This window comes from Odocoileus virginianus, chromosome 10, assembly GCF_023699985.2.
Source record: "Odocoileus virginianus isolate 20LAN1187 ecotype Illinois chromosome 10, Ovbor_1.2, whole genome shotgun sequence".
Classification (NCBI taxonomy): Eukaryota; Metazoa; Chordata; class Mammalia; order Artiodactyla; family Cervidae; genus Odocoileus; species Odocoileus virginianus.
This window is the reverse complement of record NC_069683.1, coordinates 23,077,633-23,098,646: the sequence shown is the minus strand read 5'-3', so window position 1 is coordinate 23,098,646 and position 21,014 is coordinate 23,077,633. Positions and strand designations below refer to the sequence as shown.

The 21,014-nt window shown below is 46.2% G+C and overlaps 1 protein-coding gene across 1 annotated transcript in view; it reads right to left on the bottom strand.

The window, feature by feature from the left end:
* SLC1A2 (solute carrier family 1 member 2) overlaps positions 1 to 15,870 on the bottom strand; it is a 159,581-nt gene extending 143,711 nt beyond the window's left edge. Inside the window, exon 1 of the mRNA XM_070473187.1 lies at positions 15,209 to 15,870. Coding sequence (XP_070329288.1) covers positions 15,209 to 15,225 — 17 coding nt within the window. The 5' untranslated portion in view covers positions 15,226 to 15,870. The remainder of the gene's footprint in view (positions 1 to 15,208) is intronic.
* Between the last annotated feature and the right edge of the window lie 5,144 nt (positions 15,871 to 21,014).

Here is a 21,014-nt window from a genome sequence, read left to right as displayed (position 1 = left end):
TCGACCAGCATGTGGACACATGGCTAAGGCCCTCCTCCTTCCTCTATGGTCTCCTCCTAAGGGAGTGAGCCCGGCACCCAAAACACAGCACTTTCACACCTGTTTGAATTCGATTTCCTGCTTCCAACTGGGTTGGAACACGAGCTGGACTTCTGGGATGGCTGGTTAGTCATCTGGAAGAGAGGAATATCTGCTTTCACGCTTCCTCTCTTGCCATGTTTACTCTGGGGCCTTTCCAGTTCTTTTGAAATGTACTTCTCAATCCCTTGTCTTTTCCCTCTCTCATTAAAAACCTTCTCTCCCTCCCCATGATTGCCCCTTCACTCTTAAAAAGTCTGCCAAGAACCCAGACCAAACCAGATTGGACCTACCCAGGCTCTGGAGCCAGCGAATCTTGCTCGAGTCTCAGGGAGAAGCCAGGCGGACCAGGACGACGACCCAGGACCAGGCTGTCGATGGTGACTGCGGTCAACTTGTTCTCAACCTCAGTCCTGTTGTCCCAGGTATAGCCTTGTGCTCCAGAGCTCTGGTCCCCAGGTATTTTAACAACTCCAGGTCACTTGGAATATAAATAGTCAAAGCGGTAGGGCTTCCCTTCTCAAAAAGCGTGGCAACAGCTGGTGCTGGCCTGGGAAGGAAGTAGCGCCTTCTGGCTCTTGATACAGTGCAGCAGGAAAACCACCCCTGCTCGCCCCGCAGCTGGCCTGCAGGAGGCCCCACAGCACCCCCTTCTGGGAAAACCGGGTAGATTTTTCTGCTTGCTGAACCATTGCTTACACGTAGGGATTGTGTGTGGAGATCTGCAGCTTACTCCCCTGGAAACCAACGGGGAGTCTTCAGACCGACAGCGAAAGCAAAGAAAGTAAAAACATGATCCCTGGGTGCTCCAGCTAACAACGACTTGTATGTCAGAGGAGACAAGAAAACACAGCGTCTCTACTTTGATTCTACTTTCAACTCCAAAACAGCAGCCTGACTGCCCCCGCTCTGAATCTAGGAAGAATCCAGCATTCGCCATTAAGGATGATGAGGGTGGTTCCAGCTGAAGACTTTCTCATAAGGCTCAGGAAGGGGTTCCATAAACGGGCCCTTCATCCCATCACAGAATTCTCCGTGAGGATGGAGAAAACAGCATGCCGAGCAAGCAAGTTTTTATTTTCTTATTCTACCAGGACACAAAAAACAGTCCTCAACATGTCTGTCCCAGCCCTAGAAAACTCCAGCAAAGAACTTCACTTCAAGAAATATAGGAATATCGCGCATTTTTCTTTACATTACTGTTAGGGGAAGCATGCTGATTGAAACCGCCCACCCTGGCCAGGCACCATAGTAACTATTTGCATGAGTTGTTTTAGGACAGGAGGTCCTGGTAAGGAACAAGGAACTAATAAGTCTCCACCAACCAGAAGAGTAGTTCAGGAAAGGTCAAAAGGAGACACCACATGTCCGACCACCTCCCAGAATCCTCCTCTCTGGCAGCCATCTTGGCTGAACTAGGGTGCACCACCAGGAAGGACTCTGAGTCAGATGATTGGCTAAAGACAACCCGGAAACTAATCCCATCACCATAAACCCGAGACTGCCAGCCACTGCCAGAGCTGCTCTCCTGGGTTTCCTCACCCTCCTGCTCTCCACCTGGGTGCCCCTTCCCAATAAAGTCTCTTGCTTTGTCAGCACATGTGTCTCCTCGGACAGTTCATTTCTGAGTGTTAGACACGAGCCCAGTTTCGGGCCCTGGAAGGGGTCCCCCTTCCTGCAACATTACCAGAAAACATATACCAACACAAGATGTATTTATTTTTAGACCCAGGCCTTTTCTTTTCCAACCACAATAGGAAGTCAAAGAAGAGAACTCTATTGGGAATGATTAAACACATTCAGAATCTCTTTAAAAGCATCAATATTAACAATGAAGTTGTCAGCTACTGGGACCTTTTTCTAGACCAGTTTCACAAGCAATTGTACTGCTGAGCCCTGGATTTATTCGCTGATGTAATTTACACATCATTTTTTACTTAAATACTTCTTTGAATATCAAATGGATGCTAAGTTCTCCTTGTTTTCCTTCAGAAGGAAAGAAGAAAAGGAAGAGAAAGACATCACTTAGAGACAGCCAGAAGTCTTGGAAAAGACAGGGGGAAGGGGGGTGGAATGGATTCAAAAACTCTTATCTGATTTCATTTTATTCCATTTTAAAATAACAGCAGCTACAGGAGTTTGCAGTCTTTCCCAGACAACAGCATGGTAACATAACTGACTATGACAAATACATTTCTGGCTTCACAAGATGAGCTGCTGCCCGGTTATCCTTGTAACCTACTTGAACCTTGTCAACCTTTGCAGTGAAAAGGCTGGTTACTGACTGCTAGGCAGAGAAGTTCAACCGATCGCCAGGACCTAAAAAGGAGGGCTTGTCCTAACAAGCAAAAGAGTAGGGTTGTTGTTGTTTTTTTTCCCAACTTTGGTGCCGTTCCTCCCTTAAAACCATCCTCTCTGTGCCCTTGCGTGTCTCCTTCCCAAATCAGACAATTCAGTTACACCAACATGCACTGTGATAATGATAAGTTGGGGCACAAAGAAATGAATGTAGTCCTCCTCCTCAGCGAGATCTCAGGATTGTGATGGCTCAGACAGACAAGAAAACACTTAGCACACTCCTGTGATAACAAAGTGCTGTAGTAAATGCGTTGGGGACAAAGTTCCTGGAAAAGGCCCAGCCCAAATGTCATCTCTCTAGAGAAGGCTTCCCTACATCCCCAGGCTGAGGTAGGTGAGTATTCAATTAATAAATGTGTATAGAGTGCACAGCATTAGGATCCTGGGAGATGCCATGATGAACCAGCCATTAGAGTGCTTACATTCTGGTGACGGAGGCAGACAGACATAAGAAGATAAATAAAATTGTCACTGATGCCCTGAGGAAGGGAGAAAAAGAGGAGTGATGTAAAACTAAGAAAGGAGACCTATTTTCAGTGGCGGGATGAGAGAAGAGCTCTCTGGGAAACACTGCTCCAGCTAAGAACTAAAGGATGTTTCTGCATCAGAGGGTGACGGCCAACTGGAGAATAGTGGTAGGTGGAGGGTAGGAAGTGGTCCAGACAAAGAGAATGGACCCTAAGGTGGGCAAGACTGGAGGGTGTTTGAGGAAATGAAAGTTAGGAGGTTGGGAAGCTTCCACTGGAGAGATGACTTGCCTGGGCTAGCATGAAGCATGTCCACGGAGAGAAAAGGCCAGACTTAGGTATGTTTTGGAGATAGAACTGAGAAAGCTTGTAGGTGGGGACTGATGGAAGAGAAAAAAACAGGGCCAATACTCACCTTTCTAGCTTTGACTCTCTAGAGAAACTTGGGAAGGAGTAGGGGGTGAGTCTGCAGGGAAAATAACCAACAGTTCCACTGCACCGTGGTCATTTTGAGATGCCTGTGCATTGCCCAAATGGAGATGCCCATTAGGGTGAAGGATATAGGAAACTGGAGCTTGGAGGAAAGGTCTGAGATAGAAACACACACTTGGGAGTTATCAGTATACATGTGGCATGCAAGTGCCCAAGAAGGGCTCCAAAGAGAATGCAGAGCCAAGAGAATGGGGATGGAGAATGAGTCCGAGGAAGCTTTAGGAGTTACACAAGCGCACAAATGAAGGATTATGAAGAAAAATAGAAGAGATCCAGCTAGGGAGACTTAGAAAGGCTATGGACGGTGAAACAAAACTGTAAACAACCATGACTAAAATATATCCAACTCCAGCCAGCTGCCCCCTCTGTCACTCAAAGGGTCACCAGGGTTGACTGCATGGGTCTAGCAGTCTAGGCATGTGAGCTTTTCCTCACCCTCTGCTCTGAGCTCTCGTTCCCTGCATCATGGGATGAAGCAGGAAGACTGCAGGAAGCTCTGACCAAGTACTCAGAGCGCTGTCCTGTCCTCTCCTGCGGGAACCTCCAGAGCAAGTGATGAATTACCCTCTGGTTCTACTCCTTTCTTTCATCAGCTTCTTCCACAAAGGGTACTCAAGACCTCAGCATCACTTAGACAACCTTTTGAGCATGCTCACCTCACACCTATACTGAAACTAAAGCAAGTAAACCAAAACGTAACCCTGCTCTCCCATCCTCCCCTTGATGACCCTCTTGAAAAAAAATCACATTTTGTTTTCTCTCCAGCCATTCCCAACTCACACCAACATGGCAACAGTAGCCATTATTTTGCTGACTCTAGCTCTGCTCAGCAACAGCCTTGAAAATTATCCCTTTTCAGGACTTACAGTATTTGATATCACTGTAGCATGAAGCAGTGTCAGCCACTCCAAGACCCTTAATTCTCTCCTGATTCCCCTCCTTATTTCTCAACATCCTAAGTACCCTGAAGCACTTCTGTCCCCCGAGATACAGGAGAGCTCCCTGGGATTCTTCCTTCAGCCCACTACACGTGCTTGGTGACTGAGTCTTTCTAAATATCCCTGGGATCTGGTAATGCATACACATCTCTATAACCTAATATAGGTCAGTATTTTCCACCCAGATGTCATCTTCTAACCAATCTCAGTGGTCCTGCCTCATTCTCTTCTTCCAACTCATATTTCACTCAAAATTCTTATAATAATTATAATAACAAAGACTTGGAGATGACCTAAATATCTATCAATCAAGGACTGCCTAAATCAATTATTATAAAACCATACAGTGGACAGCAAGCTATTACCAGATATATAGATTATATATAGAAGATATATAGAGATATATCACATGCATATATACTTAGAGGTATGAAGTGAAAAGCAAGTTGAAGTAAGCTGGATAGGATAATGCAATTTGCATATTAAGAATTGGATGTTTACATTGTCTCATGTTACATGTCTGTCTCAAAAGACCCAAAAAGTGAGTATTTTTAGAGAACAGAATTGAGCTGAGAGACAATCTTTTATTTCTTTATGCTACTCTGTAATATTAGAGTTTAGGGGTTTTTTGGTTTGTTTTTTAATAAGGCCACATTTTTCATTATGGGAAAAGAGCCACTGACCCAGAGGACAAAAAGTTTTTCTTTTAATTGTTTAAGATAATCTATTTGACAGTGGATAGTAAATTCTTCATACCCCTTTATTCAACTGATATATTCCATGTGCCAAATGTAGTTTCTAAATGTAGATTGTAAACAATCAGTGTTGCCTTACCCATTTGCTGGAAACATACACAATATCTATCTGCCATTGTAAATAAGAGATGTGTAACTCTTAAAAACAGATAAGGAAAGGAAGGCTTCAATGTTGGTTGCTTTATCTTCTGTTACTCTATAATTGAGCCATTTGAACTGAGTTGTCATGCTAATAAAAACACAAACACATTGATAACCAATGTCCTGGTCTCAAAGCAGACCAGGTCTCACCTGCTGTGAGAAAACAAGTGGAAATACCCACAGAGGTACAATTTGCAAAGCCTTGGATTACATACAAAAGTGCTCTTTCGTCTCTGAACACATCTGAATATTTACCAAGGGAATACAGCAGAGAAAAGTCAACATACAAGCACTTCGGGCCGGAGGTTGACAGAATGCATGACTTCTTGAATCAACAGAGCAAGGCAGTGGATATTCCAGAAAGGGATGACCCAGTTCACTGCCTCCCCTTTCCCAAGGCAAGGACTCCATGAGAAACTATACTAGCAGGACTATAGAAACAGCTGCTGTGAATGCTGGAAATATCAGTAACAGCAAGACTCTGGTTCCTGGGATATTTATCTGTTGATCTTTCTGGCCCCTTCCATTCACTAAAGCTGGTTTCCATTTCCTGGACATCCATTTGAGATAACCAGCCTGCTGTTGGACCAGATACCTTTGGAAGGTCTGAGTGATGAGAAGGGTTAGGTCATCTGTCTTTGGGGGCTGTGTGGGTCACAGCTAGAACCGAGGCAGTGACGCCTGCTGATTCTCCCCAGCCTTGCCCACCAGAATCCACCTGCCTCCCTGTCGCCCAACGGCACCTTCCTTTTAAGGGACAGTATTTTATTACAGATGACAGTTTTGTGGAGCCTGGATATTCAGATGGAAAGCAACGGAACCTCTCTCGAACATTTGAATTTGGAGCTAACAGTGGATGCTGTGGGGAGTTTCCCTGGATGCCCCCACGTTTAGGACTGAGGCGTTTGTCCCCCCAGCTGCCGGCAGTGTTGATAAGTGACAATGTTTACCAACTCTATCTCTGTCTAAGGCCTTGCCGTGTCTTCACCCAGGGCCAGGCCCACTGCCCAAGCACAACCCAATCCAGGGGCCGGGTTGATATAGTGGTAGAGGTCTCTTTTCTCTCCATTCAGGAACTTTCTGCACCAGAACTCCCTGAAGAATGGGACAGGCACTTTGTTGGACTGTTTCAACTTCTCCCTCTATTCACCCTTGCTCCATTCTCTCCTCCACAAGGATTTATTCTGAGAGGTTCCCTCAATAAATTTCCTGCACACAAGTCTCCATCCCAAAGTATTTCCCAGGAGAGAACCACAACAGGTCCTCAACCCCAATGTATTAATGTCTTGAAAAGACTCCAAATTTGAATCTTCTCAGACTAAGAGAGAAATGCCTACAAATGATTAGCTCTTCATTAAAATGTTAGCAATTAATCATGATGGAAAAATCAATGGTCCCTTCAGTGCTTCTATGCTACGATGGTTTTACTAATGTCTGCTGATGGATGACTTTGAATCCCAGGAAAACACTAGGGGAACAGATTCAGTCTGTAATTCCATTACACTCTATTCTCTTCTTAGAAATTAGTCCAATATTTACTTTTGACACTTTCTAGACCCTATGTTGCATTTTAGTATAAAAAGTAACAGCTGAACCATCACCCAGAAATCATCAGTTCCTTTAGCATGTCTAAGTTGATATTCATCCATGTCACTTCTAGACATATTAACCCAATTTTGCTTTGTTCACATGGACTTTGGTCCACTTCTCTAACAAAGCTGGTTATCAGATCATAACCGTCTTTTTACATGAAGACTGAAATTAAAAACAAGAGCTTCCCAGATGACTCGGTGATAAAAAATTTGCCTGCCAGTGCAGGAGATGTGGGAGGCAAGGGTTTGATCCCTGGGTCAGGAAGATCTCTTAGAGGAGAAATGGCAATCCATTCCAGTATTCTTGCCTGGAAAATTCCAGGGGCAGAGGAACCAAGCGGGCTACAATCCATGGGGTCACAAACAGTCAAACATGACTGAGCGACTAAGCACAAGAGGTAAAAACAAAACTACAAAAATTGTCTACAAACAAAAATACAATTTTGCCTGATACCTAATTGAGAAGAATGCTTTCCTTCTTTTATCTGTTTTCTTTTACCTTATTTCCCTTCGTGCACTGCAACCACGTCTTCCATTTGAAAATCTCTAGATTAGCGTCTACAAGCTCAGGTCTAACGATCATTCTCAGGTGCCTAACCTTATTCCCACTTTGTTTCACTGGCAGTATTTTCTTTTGAATGTCACACCTCCATTCCAAGATAAGTTCATTTCTCTTTGTCACCATTGCTGTCCTTCTTGTGCACTGCCTCTTAAATTCTTGATTATCTCTTCTTGCAAGGACACTTGGCTGTCTTGCTTCCTTTGGTCAAAGTGATTGGAGCAAATCCAAACAAATGAAAAAAGGACCATAGCCATGTGGTTGTGCCCTGTACTGTTTCAAAGCTTGTGAAATTTTAAAGAAATGTGAATTTACTGGAAAATGTGGATAACTATGGAACACAGTAGAAGTAGATGACAAAAAAACAGGTACCTAATTACAGAGTAAAAGCAAAATATCTCTGTTTCCCCATCTGTAATATGAGCATAATATTTCCTAAGAGTTTTTCAAGGACTTAATGAAATCATATATGTATAGTCACATAGACTTGGAATTCCAAGTTCAAACAAACGGGTCTATTTGTATTTGTTCATGGTGATATCTGTAAACAGGGCTTCCCAAGTGGTGCTAGTGGTAAGCCAGTGCAGAAGATACAAGAGACAAGGGTTCGATTCCTGTGTTGGGAATATCCCTTGGAGGAGGAAATGGCAACCTACTCCAGTATTCTTGCCTGGAAAATTCCATGGGCAGAAGAGCCTGGTGGGCTACATTCCAAGGGGTCGCAGAACAAGGTGGACATGACTGAGCACATACACACAAATGAGAATCATCTCACAAATACCAAAAATATATATTTGGTGGAGCCATTTTTTAATCAAAAGAGAATGGGATACAGTGGGAACTGAGATTCCCTAAGGTCCAAAGGCAGTCAATCAGTCTGGACAAAGTCCTGACATTTACTGCCACCTACTGGACAATCAGCCACTACTTAAAAATGTGCCACTCTTAAACATGCACAGAAATACATTCTCTGAGGGTCTTCCCAGGTGGCTCAGTGGTGGTAAAAGAATCCTCCTGCCAATGCAGCGAGACACGGGTTCAATCCCTGGATCGGGAAGATCCCCTGGAGGAGGGCATGGCAACCCACTCTAGTATTTTTGCCTGGAGAATCCCATAGCCAGAAGAGCGTGGCAGGCTACACCCCATAGGGCCGCAAAGAGTTGGACACGACCTATTGACTGAACACACACACTCTCTGAATGATTCTTTCTCAATTTAAAAGGCATCCCCAGTCATCACTGTCTGCATATGTTGCAAAAAGAAAAAAAAAAAAAAGAAACAAACCAACAAACCAAGGACATCAGCCACTCTCCTAAAAAGATAAGAAAAGTAGCTGTTTTAGGAAATGGGTAAGTGAAGTCACAGCCCTAACCAGCCACTCTTGAAAATCACAAAAGAAAGAATAAATTCCAGGGCCTGCTAAATGCTCCACTACATTTGCCACTAAGAAGTGTATTCTCAAGACTCGATAGTCCAAAGGATTGAACCCATGTGGCCGTGCACGGGGCTGTCTCAAAGCGCTGCATCTGATAAGACCATGCTATTGGTGTCTGGACAACCAATAATGACAAAGGAACTCTTCCTTAAGGACAAAGTTAAAGGAAATAAGAAGAGAGTGTTTTGAGGGGTTAACAAGAAAAAGTAGCCACAACTGCTAGACAGCGTCATACCCTGAGAAGAGGGAATCCAAGCTCTCATTCTATCAGTGGCTGCCTTAGAGAGATAAGTGTCAAGGGAGGGGGGTTCAGGATGGGGAACACATGTAAATCCATGGCTGATTCATGTCAATGTATGGCAAAAACCACTACAATATTGTAAAGTAATTAGCCTTCAACTAATAAAAATAAATGCGAAAAAAAAAAAGAGAGAGAGAGAGATAAGGGGTCAAGCAAGTAACACAAGCAAGGGATCTCAGAAAAGACTGTGTCCAACCTGGAGAGTACATGCCCTGTCTCAGGGGACAGCCACTCTTCATCCTCAGCTGACTCTTCCCACCCTCCACCCCTGTGGGACCAAGCAGTGTATCCTAGTGGTTAGAGTCATGGGTTCCAGAGCCAGGCTGTCCAGGTTTAAAACCTGGCTTTGCCACTCACTAGCTGTAAAACCAACAGCAAGGTGCTTAATCTTTCTATGCCTCAGTTTTCACACCTGTAAAATGGGGATAATAATAGTCCTTTTCAATCACATTGTTGTGGGGATTAAATCAACTAATACATGCAAAGTGCTTAAACAACTGTAGGACTGTTAAGCATTTCAATAAATGATACCAAGACAAAAGGGCTGGTCCTTTATTATCAGATTTCCCAACATTTGGGAAAAACCGGAATCAACATCTTTTCTTTTTTAGGTGAAACATTGTTAAGTCTAAGCAAACTATTCAAAGGTTTTCAGAATCCTGTGTGACCCAAAACATAGATGTCTGTGGGCCACCTACGGTCCATGGGCATCCGATACCCCAAATCTGCTGCTGTGGGAAGAGCGGAGCTTGGGGGCAGACAGGCCTCCACCCCACTTCCACCTTGACCACCAAATCCGGGATCCTTCAGGCACAGGGGCTGGGATGCAGGGGTGGCAGGAGCATGTGATGGGAAGTTCCAGGCCAGATTACAAAGACGGAGTGACAGATGGCACTCCTGACGAAATGTAACAGAGGAAAGGAAGCCTCTAATATACAGGGTGTGTAAGTGGGGGGGTGGGGGTTGTCCCTCTCCTTGCCCCCAGAGACTTCATCCAAGGTCTTTAACACAGACCACCACCTATTCTACTGGGACCCAGATGGACAAATCCAGCTGCCCAAATACAGTTCATTCCAGTTTTAAAGGACAGTCCTTGCTCAATGAGTCCATAATCCGAGGCAGCTGCTGAGACTGCCAAGACCACCAGACGGCTGTTCAGCAGACAGCCGTGAGAAATTAAATAGATCCACAAATGAAAGATAAGTAAATAAATATCAATATCATTGGAAAACAGCCATTTAAATTAAAAAAAAAAAACACGCACTAAGAAAATGAGGTATCCTTTTTCAAAGTTTAAGGATCTACCCCTGCCTTTATTCCCCTTTCATATTGCTGGCCTATTGTCTTTTTTGCCATCGATGCCAACCAGACAGATTTATAACGAGATGCTGGTCCTTTTCTATTCTACTGACAAATCTGCAACCCATCTGCCTCCAATCAATGATGGAGCACATGGAGATGGAGCAATGAGATATTTTTAAACACTCCTTTAATTAATTCACTCCAAGGACTTGGCCGCTTGGTGCAGTGAGGGGTGAGGGGCAGACAGAGGGAAGAGAGAGCAAATTCACTATCTGGTAAATAAAGAGATTTGCCGTAATCTGGATCCTAAAACCCTTGCTATGAAACAGTCTGCTGGCCCCCAACAAGCTGCTAAGGGTATGGGAGAGAAGACAGCAGGCAAGGCAGTGTGTGGCATTTGTTTGCTTTTTCAAACTTCCAGGACAAGTTCTGAAAATGCAAACAAAACTAAAATTTCATCTTGAGAATGACTCTTTTGCCTACTATTACTAGATTTGAAATGACCAGTGTCTGGTTTGATTAAAATAAGCATAGTAAGTGATTGAAATGAGGAGATGCAGTTGGTTCCAAGAGGAAGCAAGTCCCAAAGGGGTAAAAATCAGCATGAAAAACAATTTAGTTTGCCTTTAAAAGAGGGAAAAACCAGACATCTGGGCATTGTGTGATACAGTGGTGGAGAAGGGTAGGGAGGCAAGATTTTCACTGAAATCAACCTTTGTTGAGCTTCAAGCTGTCAGTTTTGCAATCCTGGATCTGTATGATTTATGGCACACTGACCCAGAAATCTCACACCTTGCTGTTAAATATCGCCTGTTTCTGCAGCCCAAGCACTGCCATCTCTTAAAGACTTTTCCTTATCTGACAATTCCCTTAAATCCAAAGCCAGGGGAGACAGCCCCTAATTATGCTGCATTAGAGAAGAAAAGTGGCCATCGATACTGACGGGCAGAACTGTTTCTGGTTTTTAACATCTTGGCTTTTTCCATGTCACAGGCTTCATTTGGTTTTAGAAATTGTTTCATGAGAATTAAGCTTTCAATCACTCACAAGAGGCGATCTTAGTAAACGTGAAATGGCTTTCTCATTTGAGTTTCACGCATCTTTATTTTACCCAGGGAGGCTGATTTTTATATACTTGAAATGAGAAATTAAAACTGCATGAGGCAGGCAACATGCAACCCCCTCTGGACCCTAAACCCAAGCCTTCCGTTCCCTTTTCAATAAGTCTATTCTGTGGGCTCTTCCTCCGGCTGACCTCAGCTTCACTCCCAAGGGGAGGCGGGAGGAGGCAATTGTTATATTTTGCTTTTGTTTGCTTGAAATAATAAATCCAGTGGTCCCTCTTGCCCGGTTTCTCTGCTGTCAGCAGCTTTCTGTTTTGCTGGCTTTCAAAGTCAAATTGAAACCCAAGCCCTTGCACTTGGCTTTTGCCCTGACCCCTGGGCTCCTGGGAGCTGATCAGAAGACAGATCGCCTTGGGTCCCTGACATACTTGGTGACCTAGCCATCTCCCACCCCTAGAACATATTTCTGAAATGCCTGCCACTACGCATCTGAGTCCTCCAACATAATTCAGTCTATATTGGACACTAGCTAGTCTAATACTAATAATCTCTTTCCAATTTGGATCAGGGACCAAAACCATAATTCTTAGCCATGTCTGAGGACTCAGAAAGACAGAATCCTCAATTATCAAATTAGACGCTGCCTTGCAGGAAAATGCCCCTCAGGGTCTAGGAACTACCAAAGAGTCCACATAGAGTCTTCTAGAAGCTGGATGCGAATAATCCCAATTCCAAACAATCAGAAACCTCACATAACCAGATCGCATTTGAGTATGCTTTGCAAAGGCAATGATCAAGTGCATAGGCTGATAAGAAGAATATTCCAAAAGGCAATTTGCACAGTGTATGCCAAAGTTTCGAAAGAAAGCTGGTAGTATCCTGTGCCAGACATGCCTAGCACACTCTTCCATGATAACTGATATTTCCAGATGGTAACTCCAAAGTTGGGTCAAGTCCTGGAATCTTCCGGGAAAGATGACGATACATTCTATATCATTTTATCCTTAAAGTTCATCCTCATTGGACTGCCTACTTCACAGTTACTGGAAGAATCAAATGTGATGATGACACAAATGAGCTTTGAAAGTGAAGTGCTAAACAAACATAAGATGTCACTATGGCTTCTAATAATTCTTTCAAAACTGGTCATCTGCCTATGTTGTTGACTGTAACTACATCACCAAATAAATGGTGACCAGAATGGTCAGTTTGCCATACAGTTCCATTCCCCAAACATTCGGGATCAATCGAACTGAAAATACATATATTGAAAGCATAAGACTGTTGCTATTTTTTGTTTCCTTCTCAGCAATGTATGTTTCAAGGAAACAGCTTGACATGGGCTAACAAAGGCAACCAGTCTGCGGATTCTCCGTGAACTTCCCTTTACAAGGTACATTGACTAAAGGTATCAGAAGAAGCAAGAGAATCTCACTGAACCATATGAACAATCTACTAATCAAAGTCTTATGCCTTTGGAGCCCCCACACACCCAGAGTGCCCACCACGTGAGGTCTACCCTACAAGTGCTGAATCAATGCACCTGGTGAAAAGATGGAAGAAAGGAAGAAAAGAAAAAAGGAAAGACCAGGGCTTCTGAGAGTGTCACCTGCTCATCAGTACTGCTCTGAAATGATAATGAGTCAGAGTTCTTTCTCTATTTGTTTTCCAGTCTTTCAAATTTTCTCAGTTCCTCCCTAAATACAAATGCCTTTGACCAATCTTTTCTTAATAATGGCATGGTGCATAATACCTTACTAACAGAATGTGAATCCCTTCTGTTCTATACTTAAATCAAATATAGAGTCAAATCATTTGGCAGCTCTCATTTAGGACAAAGGTGAGATAAACACCACTTAATTGGGGGATTCTTTTTGTCTTAACCTCTCCCTTTTCTATCTGGCCATCGAAATAAGGATGCAGAATTTGAAACACTGCCATCATCAATCTCTTTCACAGATGTTGTCCAACCTAGTCCTTACAAACAGAGGCAAATCTAGAAGGGACCTGAAAGCAGTCAATAGTGCCTTCATATCTTTTCTAATATGAATGACTAATTAAAAGGGCAAAAAGACACTGAGGATGAGGCATATTAAAATTGAATTCTGGAGATCTGTGTGAGAACAATGTACTGCCCTCCTTGTACACAAACCTCTTTCCGGAGCATCGGTTTGGAGAAGAAACAGTCAAAAAGGTCCACACAGCTGAACTGCTAGGACAAAAAGAGAGGAGAAATCTCATGCTACCACAAGATACCAGCTGCCCCCACCCACCCCCTTTGGAAGGACTCCAGGGGCCAGAAGCACTCCCGGGCCAGAAAAAAGATGGGTTCCTTCTCCTGAACTCAGAGCAGACAGTTAAAGAAATATCTGTCCTTCCTTGGAGATTGAAGTTTAGAGATCAAACTTTGGGGCTGCTCTATATGCCTACTTAGAGATCCATTTCCCAAAACAAGCCTGCAGAGTTGGTAAAATTTGTTAGAAGCCCTGGAAAGCTCCAGCACCAGGGATGCTTCACCTGTGCTCAGAGGAGCCCCTGGTACTTCCTTGCCACTTAATAAGGATCCAGGGATGCCTTGCAAGAGGCTAGTGCACTTTTGTGAATGAATCAAAGGGCCGAGCTCCCCAACCAGTCCTTTCATTCCTACTCAGACTCTACCAAGCCAAGAGACTTCCCTGGGAAATACTGATCCAGGGACCTGGTTTTGGACCCTTCCTTGGGCTTCTCTTGTGGCTCAGCTGGTAAAGAATCCGCCTGCAATGTGGGAGACCTGGATTTGATCCCTGGCTTGGGAAGATCCCCTGGAGAAGGGAAAGGCTACCCACTCCAGTATTCTGGCCTGGATAATTCCATGGACTGTTTAGTCCATGGGGTCACAAAGAGTCAGAAACGGCTGAGCAATTTTCATTTTCTTTGACATAGGAGTACTCAAGGGTTTCTTGCAGCTAAATCTCCTTCCTGCTAAAGACCCTGCCCTTATTATCACCGGGACCATTCTCCATCCAACTGCTGCCTCAGGAGGTAGGAGACAACTCCAAGACAGAGGGCAGAATCAGGGGAAATCAACGCTCCCCTCGCTGGAATTTGGGGTCTCCTGTCCCTCCTGTCCTTGCCCGAAGCCACTTATTTTCCCGCCTCTTCTCGGGAAGCACACAAATCTTTTCCACGCTTCCTTCAAACTGGCTAGGGAGATTCCGCCATCCAGGGATAACCAGAGCTCAGAGCAAGCCGGGTATCTGCTCTGCGACTCTGCAAATCTGACATTCAAGGCTGCGCGCGCTGGGCTTCGCCCCGCCCCGGCCCGGGTCCCAGTTCATTCATTCCCGGCCGGTCCCCACCTTCCAGCCGGTGCCGAGCTCTAGGCGCTGCTTCCCTCGGCAGCATCTGCCGCTCTTACTGTGCCCAATCCCTTATTGTTTGCAAATCTCAAAAGTAACCTCAAAAGGATTCTTCGTCACTCTTTTGCACGCCTCCACCGAAATCTTTTTTTAATTAAAATGAAACAATCTTCTGTCTCTCGCATCTTCAAAGGGTTAAGCAGCAAGCTTCGGGAAAGAAAATCAATATCCTCTCCACCATCCCACCCCCAGCCCAGCCATCGCTCCGTCACGGTCTCCGAGGCCCGGCGCCGGCGTCTCTCTGTTCTCATCCGGGATAGGGAACCACCACTCCGCGCGCGCGCCCCCCTTCCCCTTGCCTGCCGGTAGCGAGCAAAGCCCCCCTCACCCTTCCGTGGATGCCATGGCCTGGGGTAACACCCCCTCCTCTTCGGCACAATCCGGCAGCGGCGGGCGAGGAGTGAGCGGATGCCGGGTTGAGCGCACGAGTGCAGCGGCACGCGGTATTTAAGGGGGGAGCCTCTCCCCGCCCTTCCACCCCCCTCCTGGGTAAGCCCTTTAGCGCCTCAACGGGCGCAGGAGGCTCCAGCCGGCGCTAAGCCGCGTCCTCGCTCTCCACCGCGCGCGTCCCGCGCTCCCTCCGCCGGCCTCGGTGTCGCTCGGCTGGGTGCTCTGGCTGGAGGGCGGGGGAGTGGGGGTGCTTGGAGGGTGGCTTCCCCGGGAGAGCGCCACCCCCGTGCTGCAGGAGGGGGCGCTGGACGGCGTGCAGCCGCGGCCACCTGTGTTTGCTTCGGGGCTCGCCGCGTGGCGGAGCGCGGGCTCGGAGGACAGTGGCAGGGGGGAGGGCGGCGAGTGTGTGCCGTGGGTGTGCAAGGGAGTGGGTGCGTGCGTGCGCGCGTGTGCGGTGTTTGTGTGCGCGCCAGGGGAGGCGGTGGAGGCCCCTGCGCCTTGGCTCCGCGCCGGCCGGGGAGGGATTGCAAGGTTTAGCCCCGCCGGAGCTAGGGATTTGCAGGCGATCCCTCTCTATTTTCGTCGAGAGCTGACATCACCAGGGCCGCCGCCTCGGGAGACTCCTTTAACTGCCGCCCCCTCGCCCCCTGTTTCCAGACGCGGTCCCTCCTCTGCCATCCCTCCGCCCCCAGCCTCTCGCCATAAATTAGCCAAATAAGAAAAGAAGCCCGGCTGGTCTCCCGGGAAAGCCCGGGCTGCCCGTGGCAGGAGCCCAGGATCTAAGGAGTCGCTATTGTTTCCCCTCAAGCCCGCGTGGCCCCGGGTCACCCCTCGCTGGGCACAGCGCAGGCCACGTCGCGGAGACCTGGGATGCCCCTCCGTCCTTGCCTCCCTGGAGCAGCCCCCGGCACCCCGCCTCACTCCTTGGCACACCCGCTCGGGCTCACTTTATTCCCAAGCTCATCCTCACCGGCGGCACACCCACCCCATCCTCCCACGTCTTGGGTACCAGGCCTCGCGAAACCCAGGCGGCCGAAACACAAGAGTGGCCGCGGCCGCAATACAGCCCAGCTGCGCACCCTCCCCCGCCTCGGCCCAAATAAATCTCCGGCCTTCAATTATGCATCGGGATTAATATTAATGCAGCTCCCTGGGGCGGCGGGAGGGTACGGGGAAGGCGGGAGGGTTTTTTTTCTTTTTTTTTTAAGCCGAGGGAGGTCGGCCTTGGGGACGCCGGCGGTGAAGAAGCGGAGAGATGGTGAGGCAAGTGGCGGGGACGGGTTTCCACCCACTCGGCTTCTGTGCCCCGGGGGCGGCGCGCGGAGACAGATGGGCTAGGTCAAGGGAGGGTCCGAGCCTCCCCGCCGGCTTTGCATAATAATGGCAAAATCCGTGCAGATTTTATTATCTCTGGGACAAGGCAGACACCTACTGCTCCACCACCTGCCGACGTAGCGGCCACTGGGGAGGGCACGCCTCACTTTCCTCTTCTAAGAAATGGAGCCAAAATAACCCCCTTTGCAGGACCGCGGTGAGAATTAAACAGGCTCTCTTGAGAGAGTGATTTGCAGAGTGGCAACGCGCCCGAGAGATGTCCGCGGTGCAAACCTGCCCCTTGGAACTTGCCAGGTTTCTCCCGGCGGGGTCTGGGACGCGGGCAGTGCCCTCCGTCGCCGCGTGCCTGGCCTGATTCCCCGGGAGAGGCGCTGTCCAGCCGGGTGTGGTTGTGCTGACACCTTTCCGAAGACCCAATGCAGCTGGCCACGTGGAAACTCGGGAGTTCCTCCCCGACACCGTGCCAGGGGAGCTTCGTGGTTAAACGCCTGACGCTGATATCTGAGAGCTTGAGTTCTTCACCTTCCAGTGGAATAATCTGGGAGGAAATTCCTCAACTCTTCCTCATTCCTTCTGCAAAACGGGAGTACCATTCCCAACCGAACAGAGCTAAGGGATCTAATGAAATGTAAAAGACACGCAGAGTTCTTAAACTAGAGTCTGGCACCAAGTAAACCTTCGAAAAGTGTTCAGTTTAATCTAAGCGTCCTTGGAGGATATTTTTCTGAGCAAGATATCCAAGAGTGAATAGGCAGATGAGAAAAATAACAAGAAAAAGAGGAAAGAACTAAATGGAAGTTTTTTAAACTTTTCTGTTCACCTCCTCCTTTCACCTCCCTTCTCCAAATCTGAATCTGAACGTCTTGCTTCATCCAAACCTTCCCCCATCTCGTCCCTTCCCTCTCACTCTCTTTCCTGTGAGCCCCGTTAGATTAACCAGACCTATATCTTATCTATCATAAGACCCTTCATAGCACCTCTGATTTTCTTTTTTTAAAATTTAGTTGTGATTTATCGTCATTTGTAGATGAAAAACTACCTTCCTGAGCCTCCGTGTGGTATTTGGTTCTGCCCTTCGAGTCCCATCAAGAGTGGGCCTGTGACTGTGTGTGTGAAGTTATCAGGTACAGGATATGCAGTCTCATTTTCTTTATAACTTAGAGATTTTAGTGCCCTTTCTGCTGAGGTGGCAGCTGGAGAACAAAGCCGCGGGCATCTCTGGATGTTCGTGACCCCAGCCCCACTACCGCACCGCCTCCACAAGGAGCACGGAGAAACCCCTCTGTCTGAACCCTCAGCACCTGCCCACAGGTGAGGAGGACCGAGCCACAGCGTTCCTCAGCCCTCACTGCCAAGGGTAATACTCCTGGTGGCACAGAAGCACAGAGGCAGTAAAAGGACAGAGAAAGGGGGATGGCATTGATTTTCTGTTTTAAACCATCCCATCAAAAGCAACCTTAATTATATTTTCAGTGTTCAGGATCAGAGAAAATTCTGGTGAGTCAACAAGCATGGCCAGATTCCTCAGGAGAAGTGGATCCACTTTGCACCTTCCCCGCAAATGGCTTTGTTCGGGAACCTTCACATCTCAGGCTACAATGAGAGACATTTGCATCCAGCTGCCCTTGGAGATGAGGCCTATTAAATCGTGTGGAACATGCCGCAGATAATTCTGGATAATAATCATTAGCTAGAAGGAACCGATTCTTTTTCCTCGCTCCAGAGGGCCCTGCCAACATCCCCACTAATTCTTCAATTTTTTAGCAGCAAATTGGAGCAGTGCTTTCCCATATTGGCTGCTGATTAAAATGTACTGAGAGAGCTTTTGACAAACAATAATGCTCAGGCCACCTGCCAGATATTTGGAGCAGGGTGCTGACTCAGTTTGGTTTTTTTGTTTTTGTTTTTAACTTCCTCAGGTGATTTATCCTACTCCAGCCAGCATCAGGAACCACTGGACTAGAGATGGTTCAACAGGATGGAAAGGGTTCCAGAAACATGGCACTGAGGAGCACTTGAAGCAAGTTGTTGTGTTTAGTCTTTTGGGGGTGTTGGGGGAGGAAGAAAGATACCAGGCTGACTCTCTTCTCATCATACACAAGGCATGTAAAAATCTGTTTATGCAAACGCATGTGTGCTGTTTTGGACAACTATCACGAAAAGCTATCAAACGTGGAGTTTAATTCTCAGTTTGCATATACATGGACCACTGGAGGGTAAGCCAGGCTCTGAGGCCTCAGTCCTGGATCTAAACTCAGAGCTAAGTGAGGCACGCATTAAATACTGCCCCTGGCGTCAATAAGACTGCATAGTCTTAGACTGGGCACTTGAAGTGTTCAGCTCTCTCATCTGAAAACCAGAGAACATAACAGTTCCACCTCATAGTTGCCATGAGGTTAAACTGGATAACTGACATGGAGGAGACGCTTAGCTCTGAGGCTGGCACACCCTGAATAATCAGCAAAGGGTCATCTCAGACATATGGGAGCAGCAGCATGCACCCCATTTGATTTCCCACTGAGCCCACTTTAAAATCTAGCCTCCCCTAAAACCATCTAAAGTGTGACCCCATTAACTCCTTTCTATCTTCACAGCAAACTACAAATCTCCCAGCCAACATTAAGTCGATAAAGCTCTGATGTGAGAACAGAACGAGGTCAACCCTGTAAGCCAGCAGGAACACTTTAGAATTTTCTAGCTTCTCTCAGTCTCCTCTGGGGATTGCATGGTTATGACAGAAGCAGAAAGGGTGGGATGCTCTGACATTTGCACGTAGACTGACCTTTCTTAAGTCTCACCCACAGGTTATCAAACTTGGCATGAATAAAAACTCTGTAGGACTGAATACCAAAAAATTGACTGCATCGTCTTAAGGGATGTTCAAGGCTAATTTTGACTCTGAGGAATTTTTCTTTTTCTTTTTTGCTTTATCGTTTGTTGACTTAAAACCTAAGTCAAGCTATGAGAAGCAACTTAGCATAGTTGAATTAAGGTTGTGTTCAGGTTGAGACTTCATGGTAGTTGCATTAATAGTTTTACTCTAGCATTTATTGAGTCCTTACTGTGTGTTCCAAGTATCTTTATATATCATCTCATTTGATTCTTAAGATGTCCTTCTACAGCATATATTATTATTATTACCCCCATTTTACAGAAGAGAAAACTGAGTTCAAGAGCGGTTATAGAATTTGACCAACATTACACAGATAGTGAGTGGTTGTGTCAGTCAAGATCTCAGCTAGAAAAAGTTGGCGTATTCAAATTAAGGAAGTTGTGCAAAGTTTAATAAAGAGACAATTTAGAAGGGTCAAGGAAGGATGTGGGGAAACTCTAAAGCATAAGGCAGAGCCCATAGACTGTAACAGTGGGGCATCATTACTCACCCTAAGCCTGAACCCAAAGGGCACACCAGTTCCACCTGATGCAAACTGAGACTTTGTTGCCATGGTAACCTGCTGGAAAGGGGTCTGGGAATAAATAACTTAACCCCCACTTCCCTCCTGTTCTCCTCTCCCCTGCGGGGACTCCCTATTGATGAGAGCTGGAAGCAGAGGGCAGGGGAGCACATTAGCATAACTCATATGCAGTAGTTGTAGTTCAATTCTTATAATTCAACCTCCCAGGGAACAGCGCAGAATGGAGACAATCAGAGAATGAACCTACAGGACCGATGGATGAAGTGGGGGCAAAACTGGTGTTTGAGTACAGGCAGTCTTTCTGCAGAATCTTGCTATTAATCTCTCTTCTATGCAACCTCTAGTAATAATAATGACATCACTATTGGAACAGGATGCCCCCATGGAACAGCCTCTCTCCATCATGGAGGATCTTCTAGCAGAGAGGACCCAGTCAGACCATTTGCTGGAAATGAGAAGATGGTACATTTAATACCACGGAAGAAATCACCAGATGGCCTCAAAGGTTCCAATCCTAAATCCTATAATTCTCAGTGTTCTTCTCCAGTCCTTTTAGGAGCTTAGTTGGACCAAAGAAGGGATAAAGACTTTGCCTTCTCTTATTTGTTCTTCTAAGGAATTCATTCCCTGTCTTGGTTTTCCTTCGGATTGCCTGAGATTGGTTATTGCATCTCTGATGCTGCACAGTGTGGGAGGGGGACTCCTAATATAGAAAAGAAAGAAAAAAGTCCTACACTGCTTCTCCATAAAAGGCCATTAAATAAACCCATTTCCGCATCTGATGACAACAGAGGAGAAATGTTTCAATGTCCAGAGTTTATCAGAAGAAAGTGACCCAGAGAAACAGCAGCATCTCTGGATCTGTCTTTTGAAACTTTGGTCTGAACACTTAGACTGCAAGATAGACACCATAGGGTTTTAAGAAAGAAATAAAACAGAGGGGATGTTGGAGGCCCTTTCATCGGGACAATTAAAATGAGTATGCTAATTTTT